At 42.0% G+C, this 11,884-nt stretch overlaps 1 protein-coding gene across 2 annotated transcripts in view; it reads left to right on the plus strand.

Annotated features, from left to right (window-relative positions):
• Window positions 1-6: 6 nt before the first annotated feature.
• The window catches only part of ARHGEF9 (Cdc42 guanine nucleotide exchange factor (GEF) 9), a 204,287-nt gene continuing 192,409 nt past the window's right edge, over window positions 7-11,884 (plus strand). For both annotated transcript variants that reach the window (XM_005882609.2, XM_005882611.2), the window contains exon 1: window positions 7-245. In XM_005882609.2, the coding sequence (XP_005882671.1) occupies window positions 216-245 (30 nt within the window). In that variant the 5' untranslated portion in view covers window positions 7-215. The remainder of the gene's footprint in view (window positions 246-11,884) is intronic.

Here is an 11,884-nt window from a genome sequence, read left to right on the forward strand (position 1 = left end):
GAGCTGAGAGCTGTCAGGCAGAGAGGCAGAGCCTGCGGGCTGGGATGAAACAGCCTGACTGAAGGCAAGGTCCAAGGCGGAGGGGATTGGGCCATAGTACTGTGGAGGAGGGGAGACGGAGAGGGTGCTGGGGCTTTCCCTCGCTCCAGCCCTGCCAAACCAGCCAACCCCAGACAACCTGCGCCAGCCACCAGGGCCTCGGAGAAGCAGGCACCATGCAGTGGATAAGGGGCGGATCAGGAATGGTGAGTGCATATAACCCTGGCTTCCCCTGCTTGAGCCTCAGTCCCCTAGCCCCACCCCCAGCTCCTCCACCAGCCGCCTTGCTGTAAGCCCCCTAGCCTCTGCCCACTGCCCTCCCCTCTCCGCTGTCCTTGAGATACCAGAGAGCTCGCTGTGGCCATTTTAGGAGCCCTTGCTCGCCTAACGAAGAAAGCCCCCTCCCATCCTCCTCCGCAATCCTACTGTCTCCCCCCACCCCAGAGATTGGGGTGGGATGATAGTGGGGGTAACCTGGAAAGCTAAATAAGCAAGGGATCTGGCAGAGGGGCTCTCTGTGAGCTGTGAGGCTTGCAGGCTGCAGGCCAGCTGGCAGGGGGTTGGGAAGAAGGGAGCAGTCACAAAGCCTGGGATTGTGGAGGAGGTAGTATGGGAGAGTTGCATAGTCCCCCAAATAGACCCTGTATCCCCTTACTCTGACTAGTCCCAGGGCACGAGGGCCAAAAAACCACTCTCAGGGAAGCTGTCTAGGGGAGCTCAGGAGCCTTTTTTTGCCTGGGCTAGGGTCACCCTGTCAATACTTGGGGCTTCGTGAAAAAAAGATAGCTGCAGAGATCCCTATCCTGGAAATGGGTCTGGATTCCATTCAGTTAAGAGAACCCCACCGCCACCCAAGAAGTGTGGGTTTGTGTGTGTGTTCAATATTATCTTCCAACAGTAAATTTTATGCCATAATGCTCCCTTCTCTACCTGGAGACCTTGGAATGACTTCCCTTCCAGAGAGGAAGTGGTGGCTGCATCTTGATGCCTCTCTGACTCAGGGGTAGCTCAAGTCTTGTTAGAGATTCTGGGGGTGAGAGGCCCCCATGCCTTTGTCCTCAGCTGGGAGGCATGAGCAAGAGGGTATTGGAGGGCAGTTGGGTTGGGTCAGCAGACACTGATGGCCTTGCTAGCCCACACTTCTGTACTGCCACCCACAACCCAAAGCTGAAGGAAAGTAGCCAGAAGCAGTTGGGCAAAAATTGATGTTTAACTCTTTTGTTTATCCCATTCTGGAAAGGAGGAGGGAATCTGGAGTTGGCTAGGACTGTATTATGAGGAGCTTGCTTCTTCTTTATACATCTGTTTTAGTGGTTCCTGAAGGCATCCAGTTTATATTCCTTTATGCCAGGGTTTCAAGAGACTCTTTTTCTCAGATATCCCTCTTTCCCTGGTATCCCAACAGGGCTATTTTAAATGTTTCTAAACCCAGAAAAGATCAGAGCATGAGAAGACCTTCAAGTCCTTGTCATCCGTACAGGAAATCTGAGACCCAGAGAGTGAGAGAGACTCACACAGGGTCACACAGCTCCATGAAGGCAAAGCTTAGTCTCCTGACTTGTCACTGCCCCTCCCCACTGCTCCACAGAATCATTAGTTCAAATGGTGCTGAGAGAGTCAGAAAAGAACAGAGTCATGATCTTGGAAAAGGACTTCCTTAAGGATGAACTAATGCCACGAAGTTTGCTTTAAAAAATAAAATATGCCAGTCCTGATATTTCTGTCAGCTGGGTCTGGGTCTTTCTCCTTTCTGACAATTCATCTGATTCTCAGATGTTTTGAGTGTGGGGCTAGAATGAACACAGTGGGTGGATTCATTAAAGGGTGTTTCATATCTAAGTCAATAATCAAATTATCTGCTTCAGGCTTCTGGCCAGTGGTAGGGCTAATTGACGGTTGGGTCTATGTAGATTACCAATGAACCAGTTCCTTGCTTTCTAGGATTCTCGATATGGTATACTTAACATGTGTGAAATCTGGAATGTATCATTTTCAGAACTCTCTCTATATTAAAAAATTCAGTAATAACCAGCACTAATACTTATTTTCTTGATTTTTTTAAAAATTTTCAAATAGCTAACAATGAAAAAGGAGACTAAACTTCAATTTAAAAAACAAATTCATTAACATAATATGATCTAAAATGTGTACTTCCTGAACAAACATAGTATACCATAGTTTATATTGTTTTTGCTGTTTTAGATTTTAAGCACAGACAAAAACTTCAATTTGTCACATAAATAAGAGAATTGAATAGCATACATTCTGTTCCTTTAACTTAACAATCACTGTGGCTACCATTGTTTACTTTGAAGTTACTATTTAAATGCTGTAATATAGCACTAGAGGAATTGCAGACAAGAAATGCACCCAAAGTCCCTGGCCAGATAGCTCAGTTGCTTAGAGCATCCTCTAGAAATACCAATGTTTGGGCTTTGATCCTCAGTCAGGGCACATACAAGAATCAACCAATGAATGCATAAATAACTGGAACAACAAATCAATGTCTCCCTCCCCCTCCTCCTCCTCCTCCTCCTCCTCCTCCTTCTCCTTCCTCCTCCTCCTCCTCCTCGTCCTCCTCCTCGTCCTCCTTCTTCTTCCTCTTCTTCTCCTCCTCCTCCTCCTTCTTCTTCTTCTTCTTCTACTTCTTCTTCTTCTTCTTCTTCTTCTTCTTCTTCTTCTTCTTCCTCTCTCTCTCTCTCTCTCTCTCTCTCTCTCTCTCTCTCTCTCATCAATAAATAAAAGGAAATGCACCCAAATCTGCCATGAATGATTCTAAACATTTACAAAGTGGAAACACGTGTAAAGTCTGTATGTGTTGGGTAGGGGGGCAACTATATAACTGAAAGTTCTCTGAATTAGACTTCCATGTACAATACAATATTATTAAAAGATAAGTAATAAAAGGTGCTAATTTGAAACTTTATATAGATTATTAAAACTCAGTAGTAACAATTGTTTAGAACTTTGACCAACAAAATATTTTGTCAGGGAAGAGTATTTTACTACTGATGTTTAAAATTTCTGGTCCATGGTGATATAAAAAATACTTTGACTTTTAGTTTTTTAAAAAAATTATCTAAAGATAGTGTGCTCCTTCTTTGCCTGCACTAAGTGTTGTCCACTCCTATTGCTCCACTTTATATGCCAATGCTTTGGAGAAGAATATTAAATATTGAACTAAATTCCATGCCAAATTTCAAGTGACCTTCATAAAAGTCACAGTATTTGAGTTGGTAGAAATCTCTGTATAGGCAAGATAGAATGACCAACTGTTAAGTTTAACAGTTGATTTGATTCTGCTATGAATAACAGAGATCTACAAAGTATTTTAAAATGCAGTTTAGTCTGGGGAAATGAAGGGTAGGAGCAGAACATGAGCCTTTTCCTTTTTGAGGTATCTTTCTAATTTAGAGCAGACCTGATCCACTCTGCTATGTACTTTCTGGAATTCCACTGCAACAGTATAGTTTCAGGCTTTACTCTCTACATTGCTCATGTTGCTTCTGGACTGCCTCAGTTGTAATGTCCAAACGGGATGACCTTGGTGATAATATAGCCCAACTCCTTAGATCAGGTCAGCAAACTACAGTCTACTGGTCAAATTCAGCCCACAAGTTAGATAAAGATGGCCCAGCCAGTGTGGCTCAGTGGCTGAGTGTCAACCCATGAGCCAGGAGGTTATGGTTGGATTCCCCATCAGGACACATGCCCGGGATGCAGGCTCAATCTCCAGCAGGGGGTGTGTTCCTATCTCTTTCTCTCTCCCCCTTCCTCTCTCTAAAAATCAATAAAAAACATTAAAAATGTTTTTTACATTTTTAAATGGTTGGGAAAATTTGAAAGAAGAATATTTTGTGACAGACATACATGAAATTATATGAAATTCAAATTCTATTATTATATATAAAGTTTTATTAGAACATAGCCATGCACATTCTGCCTTCATGATACAAAGTCAGAGTTGAATAGTTGTGACAGAGACCGTATGACCTGCAAAACCTAAAATATTTATTATTTGGCCCTTTACAGAAAAGGTTTGTAGCCCTCTGCCTTAGAGCATTTGGTTTACCATGGCAGTACCTCAAGGGGAGGGCCTGGGCAGGGGCAAGCAGGAATTTGGATCTCCCATCTTTGATTTATCCAGAGCACCTTGATTTTTGCTTTATATGTTGAGCTGTTGCTTAAGCTTTTGGAAGAGGGTTTTTGCTTACCTTGCATTCTCCCTATCTCCCACACAAAAATGTTTGAATACCAACCATTTTATACATTGTAAAAACTGAATCATAGAGAGGGATGGTACTTGACCCAAGACCTCACAACTACTCAGTAACTGGGAAAATAATCCACATATCCCAATTCTCAGTTATGTGTGCCTTCTTCAATGCTCATGAGGTAAATTTAGTAGGGGGAAAGGGGAGGGAAGCATACCTATTATGTGCCAGTTATGTGAAATGTTATCTCGATTAATTCTCACATTATCCTCTAACAAAATAGGTTTAAAGTTAACATTTGTTGGTTTATAAATTCAGGAAATAAATATTCACTGAACACCTACTATCTGTCAGATACTATTCTAGACATTAGGAATGCAGTAGAGAGTGAAAGATAAATGTCCTGGCCTTCCCAGAGTTCATTCATAGTCTAGTATAGCTTGGAAACAGCAATAGAGTTTAAGTATATTTCTCAGGATTAAATAAAGGGCAGCATCATTTTCAAATCCAGATTTATCTGATTACAAAAGCCTTACTCTTTTCACAACCCAACCATCCCTCTATCTACTCCCTATTCACTCACCAATCTACTCACCCATACACACATCCATCCATCCATTTATCCAATGTATTTTTTGATTACTTATAAACTACTAAGTGCTGGCTATACAATTGCCTTGGTATCAACAACATAATGTAATGGCTATGAGAACGGACCCTGGATCCAAATTTCCTGTTTGCTCTTGCCACTTATTGTCTGTGTGGTTTGGACAGTTCACTTAACCCTTAGGGTCCTCATCTTTAAAGTTGGGAAGATAGTAGTATGAAGCAGGGGGTCCCTCGGGGGTGAGGACAACGGAGCCCCAATGCGCTAGGGCGTCTGCATGCACGACTCCGGAGACCAGGTTCAGTGACACAGATCCGTTTTATTGTGGAACTACAGGGGTATATATAGCATGAGGGGACCAATCAGAGGGAGACACATTGCTACAGGCGACCAATGGCTGAAAGGCTGGGGTACTGTGCACGTGGCTCTAGGAGTTCGTTCAGGCGGGCGTTGCTACTTCCTGGTGTGCCGAGGAAGCATGTCACGGTGGAGTGTGCTCACACCATTGCATCAGCCGCAGCGCTGAGACATACTTCCCGAGCTCTACATACAGTAGTACATACCCATTTCATAGTGTTGTACGGATTAAATGAGTGAATACTTTTAAAGTACCCTGAACAGTGCCTGACACAGAGTAAAGCTATATAAATTTTTGTTGTTATTATTTTTACATTTCTTCGGATCCAGAGCCCATCCCAGCTGACTCAGAGCTACCACTTCATTTGTGTACAATCATTGACTAATCATGTTACATTTCTTAGGGTATTTTCTAGCTAACCCAAAAGAGAAATTTATGGCAATACTTAATAACAGCTCAATATCTTCTCTCCCCCATGTAATAGATGCTTGACAAAAATTATTTATTTATTATGAGTAGGTAATACATGCACATAGTACAGAATTCAAAGCGTAGGAAAAGAATGTGGCAAAAATTAAGTCTCCATAGGTCTTCCTCTTTCTGGTCCTCAATCACACATTCCAGAAACAGTCACTGAAATCAGTTTCTTAAGTGTTTGTATAGAGATATATACAAGCCTGTACAAACATTTACTTATGTACATACACACACACATTTTATTTACTTCATATAGATAGTAGCATGTTTTACAGTCTTGCCTTTTTCAATGAACAGTATGTCTTGAAGATTATTCTATATCAGTATGTACAGAGAAACCTCCTTTTACATGGCTAAATAGAATTCTGTTGTGTTCCCTATTGATGGCCAATTAGTTTGTGTCCAGTCAATTGCCATGATAAGTAATGCTTAAGTGGATTTTAACAGGTCATTTTAAGAAAATGGATGCTTATTAAGCAGCTGCTATTTCCAGGAAACTATATGTCAGGCTGAGGTGTGGGATAATCAAAGACAAAATGTGGTTTATGTGTTCAGGAGCTTAATGATTCAGAAGGGGATAACTAATGTCAGCCTGGGTGAAATGCTACTGGAGATACAAAGAAGGTGATGTGGAAGTATAGGGGAGCAAAAGCATAGTGGAGGAGTGATTCGGAGTATTGGGCAGGGCTTCCTAGAAAATATAGTATTTAAATTGTACTTTCAAGCCTTTCAGATGGCCCTGTTGGCTTGGTGTGGGGAGTAGGTATGGTAGATGAAGTAAGAAATATTCTAAGCAGAGGGTAATAACCTTAGACAAAGAATTGAGGCATGAAAGTGCCAGTATGTTCTGCAAATAACATGTGGGTGCTTTGATGTTGCTAAAGGCAGTAATTCTGGCAAGGTGCATTGAGGCCACATCAAGAAGTACCTTCAGTGCCAAGCTCAAAAACTTTGCCTGGCAGAAAGGACAATGGCATAATAAGATTGAGTGGTGGAGGATTTCTATGGTGATACACATAGAGGGTGCAAGAAGAGAGGAGAGGTGGCTGCACCTGACAGCTGGAGGAGAGAGAGGGAAGGAAGGAGGGAGGGGGGAGAGGGAGAGAGAGAGAGAGAGAGAGAGAGAGAGAGGTTCCAGGTTATACAGTCAAGCAGGAATAGTTCCCTTTCTCTCAGCCTTTTTGTTCTATTAGATCTTCTATTGATTGAGATCTACCTGCATTGGAAAGGGCAATCTGCTTTACTCAGTCTACCAATTCAAATATCAATATCATCAAAAACACCCAGCAGGCACATCTAGAATAATGTCTGACAAAATGTCTGAGAGCCCCTTGACCCAGTCAAGTTGATACATAAAATTAATACAGAGCTTTGTTTATTGTCCAGTCTTCTCTGTGAGTAGACAAGAAAAGGCTGTGTGAACTGTGCTAATCTGTACCTATATAGAGAGTAATTATTATTCTTGACAGGATAGAGGGGATACACACTTGGGAAAACAGAATATGTTCTTTTCTACTGCCCTGAAATCAGGCCTCAGAAGATCAGACATAACTTTCCTCTTTGAGTGCTAAGAGATCCAACAGGAGTTTCATTCACAAGGAACATTGTTCCTGCCCCACAGCAAGGATTCCTCAATTTTATGCTTCAGGAGAAAATGAAAAAGACCCCTAAACAGTCCCATATCGGGATGAGAAGAGCTTCTTCTTAGGAACCCATTGCTTTGAGGTGTTTTATTATTGTAGTGTGTGTGTGTGTGTGTGTGTGTGTGTGTATGTGTGTGTGTGTGTGAACATGACTAGTTCTGTAAGTGATTAAGCTATCCAGTAATGGCACCAGAAAGTGGGGGAAATAAATACATTCAGCTAGCTCTAAGAAGTCCTATTGCCATGAGGAGACATTTTGTCTAAGGGCCTGCCTGGCATACCAGGGAATTGACATTTAACATGAGTTAGCTGTGTGGAGATTTGGGGAGAGACCCTATGAATTTGGATTACAATAAAAAATAAAGGAAGAGACAGCAAGGCTTGTAAGGAGTTTAAAAGAGGGAACAAGGATAGCACCTGAGGGGTAGAAAAAAAGGGCAGTACAACTGGAGCACAGGGAGAGAGGAGGCAAGTGACATGATAGGAAGGCAGAGAGTCAGGCAAGTACAGCTCACATGAGACCTTGTAGGCCCAGAAAGGGTATGTACCTAAATGTGGTATGGTTCAGTGGTTAATAGCACAGATTCTGGAAGCATATTGCCTAAGTTCAAGTCATGGTTCTGCCACTTCTTAGTTGTGTGATTTTGGGGACACATTAACTAATCTTTCTGTGCCTCAGTTATGCCCTCTGAAAAATGGAGATAATAATGGTACTATTTATAGTGTTAGTGAGGATTAAGTGTGAGTTAACATACTCACAGTGTGTATGACAGTGTTGGGCAGAGTGAGTGCTATTTATTCTAAGTACAATAGGAAGCATTTGAAGCAGTAGAATGATGGGGTCTGCTTTGTGATTTGAGAAGTTGATTTTTGCAGACTCTATAGAGAATGGATTGGGGATGGTGAAAGTAGGGATGGCAAGCTCAATTGAAAGGCTGCTACAGAAATAAAATCAGTGGAGTTCAGGGAGAGGAGGGAAGATTTGACATTGATTTTGAAGATAGATTCAATAGAAATTGTTGTTGGGTTGATGAGAGAGGTGTATGACATGGAAGAAACAAGGAAGATGATCCCTAAGTTTCTGGCTCTGCCACTGTCTAGTTGTTTGATTTGAAGCAAGGGATTTAACCATTCTAAGCTTCAGTTTCCTTATGTATTAGTCAGGCTTCTCCAGAGAAACACTATCAACAAGATGCATATGTATCTATAGATCTATATCTACATCTATATCTATATCTATAATCTATCTACAAGGAGGAATATTAATTTACTTTTAAAAATTGCCTTTCGTGATTGCAGAGGTGCAAGTCCAAAATCTGAAGGGTAGGTCAGCAATCTGGGAAGAATTGCAGTCTGAGTCCAAAGGCAGTCTGCTGGCAGAATTCGTTCTTGCTCAGGGACAGGTCAGTCTTTGTTCTATTATAACGTTCAACTGATTAGATGAGGCCTATCCACATTCTGGAGTACAATCTGCTTTACTCAGAGTTTACTGATTTAAATGTTAACCTCATCCAAAAAATACCTTCATGGAAATATCCAGAATAATGTTTGATTGAATGTGTGGGCATTGTATTCCAGACAAGTTGAAACACAAAATTAACCATTATACCTTATCTATGAAACTAGAATAGTAGTACCTGTTAATTGGTACTATTGTGAAGATGAACTGATTTAATCTATGTAAAACACATGGTACAGTGTCTTGCACATAGCAAGCACTTACTTAATGATAGCTTTTATTATTTTAATACTAGAGGACCAGTGCACAAAATTCATACACTCGGGGAGGGGGCTCGCTCAGCCCGGATTGCAAGAGGGTGCAGGCCAGGCCAAGGAACCCCACTGGTGCACGATTGGGGCTGGGGAGGGATGCGGGAGGTTGGCCAGCCTAGGAGGGACCGTGGGAGGGCTCCAGGGCATGTCTGGCCCATCTAGCTCAGTCCCAATGGGCCAGACCACAGCAGCAAGCTAGCCTACTGGTTTGAATGTCTACCCCCTGGTGGTCAGTGCATGTCATAGTGAGCAGTTGAGTGGCCTTAGCATATCATTAGCATATTATGCTTTGATTAGTTGAATGGCTGACTGGACGACCAGACACTTAGCATATTAGGCTTTTATTATATAGGATACTAGTAATCCCTCACATTTGTTCAGTATTTTGCATTTTCAAAGCACCTTCATATACTAATTTACATAAGCCTCACAGTACTCTCCCTAACACACACCACATATTCATTAATTTGCTTATTCAATAATATTTATTATCTGCTATGTACCAGGCACTGTTCTAGGCATTGGTAAATGGTGAACAAAGCAGACAAAAATCCTTTCCTCATGGAACAAATTTTCTACTTAAGGAAAATACATGCTAAGCAGATGATTAAATAAAATATGTAGTATGTTAATTCTAAGTGCTAAGGAGAAAAAGTGCAGCAGGGAAGAAGGATAAGAAGTATGTGTGTGGGTGGTTAAAACTTTAGATTCCTATTTTTTGCTACACTTCCCTCACAAGGTTGCCATGAGGTTGAAATGCAAGAAAAGGCCTCAATATTCAGGAAGATTTAAAGTTTTATTTAAATGTAAGCTGCAGTTATTTGGGGGGTTGATAATTTTCTCTTAGTCTTTATTTGCTGTTCCCTTCTCCAGCATCAGTACAAGAGTTGTGGTCTGGAGGAAAGGAAACTTGGGTTCTGGGTTTGGCCCTGGCATGACAGTTTCATAAAATCCCAAATGTATAGAATTTTACAGCTCTAAAGCACTCTCCTCAGAATTGGGTCTTCTGGTTCTTAATCCTTTGTTCATTCTCATTCTTCTATGAAGTGGTGAGAGCTGGGGTAAGTCACTTTCCTTCTGAAAAGTAAAGTGTTCTCCTTCTGTAAAATGGGAATGATTACCTCTCGCCCACTTGACAGCCTTCTTGGGCTATTGCGAGGCGCAAATCAGAAAATGGGGATAAAAGGGCTTTATAGGTCATAAAATGAGCCTGCAAGGGCTGGTTGCTGGGATATGGAGAATTGGTACCCCTGATTAAGCAAATTGTTTTGTTCTTTGTAAATTGACTGTATGTGTGGAGCTGGGAGAGTGAGCCTTCAGGGTGCTACTTCCTTTCTTTTCTGAGAAGCTGCTAAGGATAGTGAGATTATCACTAAGCCTCAGCACCTCCTCAAAATAGGAGCAAATACATGGGAACACTTGGCATCCCACAATGGAGTGGCAGCCAGTGATGTGTGGTCCTTTTTGGCCACTCTGCTTTAAAGAGGTGGGAACCAGGACTCATCTTCTGACATTTAATATACAAATGACTCATGGCCTTTAAAGACCTCCACTTACCCCTTAGATATTATCTCATTTGGAATGCTGAAGGTGAGAGGGGAACCTTGAATAAGTAGAATCTTCATTTAGTATCCAACCCTCCTCCTCTTTCTACTGTAACAATTCTCTTCCTAACCAAAATTTTTATGCCATAGGGAACTTTCAAATTCATTATCTTATCATCTCATTGGTAGATAATTTTGTGTGTTTTTTTCTATTTATACATAAGGAAACTGAGAATGATGGTTCAGAGAGTATGTAATTTGCCTAAAGTTAGGGGAAGAAACCCTTAAATAATAGTAATTGCCAGTATTTACTGAACATTACTATGTGCCAAGCATTATTGTAAGTGCTTTACATGTATTCACTCATTAAACCCTCACCAACAACCTTATTAATCTCCCTGTTTTGCAGATGAGGAAACTAGGGTGCTAAGAATCCAGGGCTTTCTCAAAGATAAGGGCAGAGTGAGTACCAGGGAATTATACCACTCATCCCATTTTAAAGATGAGAAAAATGAGGTTTGAACTTATTAATTAACTTGCTGAAATAGCCAGCAATTAGCAGAACTAAAGTTGAACCTCAGCAGGCTGACCCCAGTGTCTATGTTTTCAACTGTCAAGCTATACTGCTTCTAAGTGTAGGGCTCTTCCTAGCTTGATTAATTGAAGCAGAGGGAGGGAGAAGTGAGGGAAGGAATGCCTTATTAAGCTCACACAGCATATTTAACATTTTTAAATTTAATATTTGAATGGATAATATATTCACATAGTTTAAAAATCTAACTATAAGAACATATACAGGGATGTTCTCTGTCCACCCAGGTCCCCCATTACAGTATACCAGCATTATAGTTTTTGACTAGTGGCCCAGTGCATGAAATTCGTGCATGGGGGGAGCATGTCCCTCAGCCCGGCCTGCACCCTCTGCAATCTGGGACCCCTCGAAGGATGTCCAACTGCTGGTTTACAGGGATCGGGCCTAAACCAGCAGTTGGACATCCCTCTCACAATCTGGGACTGCTGGCTCCTAACCACTCACCTGCCTGCCTGCCTGCCTGATTGCCCATAACCACTCTGCCTGCCGGCCTGCTTGCCCCCAACTGCCCCCTGCCCCCCGCCGACCTGCTCACCCCTAAATGCCCCCTCGCCAGCCTGATCACCCCCAACTGCCTCCTGTGCCAGTGTGCTTGCCCCCAACAGCCCCCCTGCTGTCCTGCTTGCCCCCAAATGCC

The sequence above is a fragment of the Myotis brandtii genome, unplaced genomic scaffold, assembly GCF_000412655.1.
Source record: "Myotis brandtii unplaced genomic scaffold, ASM41265v1 scaffold73, whole genome shotgun sequence".
NCBI classification, from domain to species: domain Eukaryota; kingdom Metazoa; phylum Chordata; class Mammalia; order Chiroptera; family Vespertilionidae; genus Myotis; species Myotis brandtii.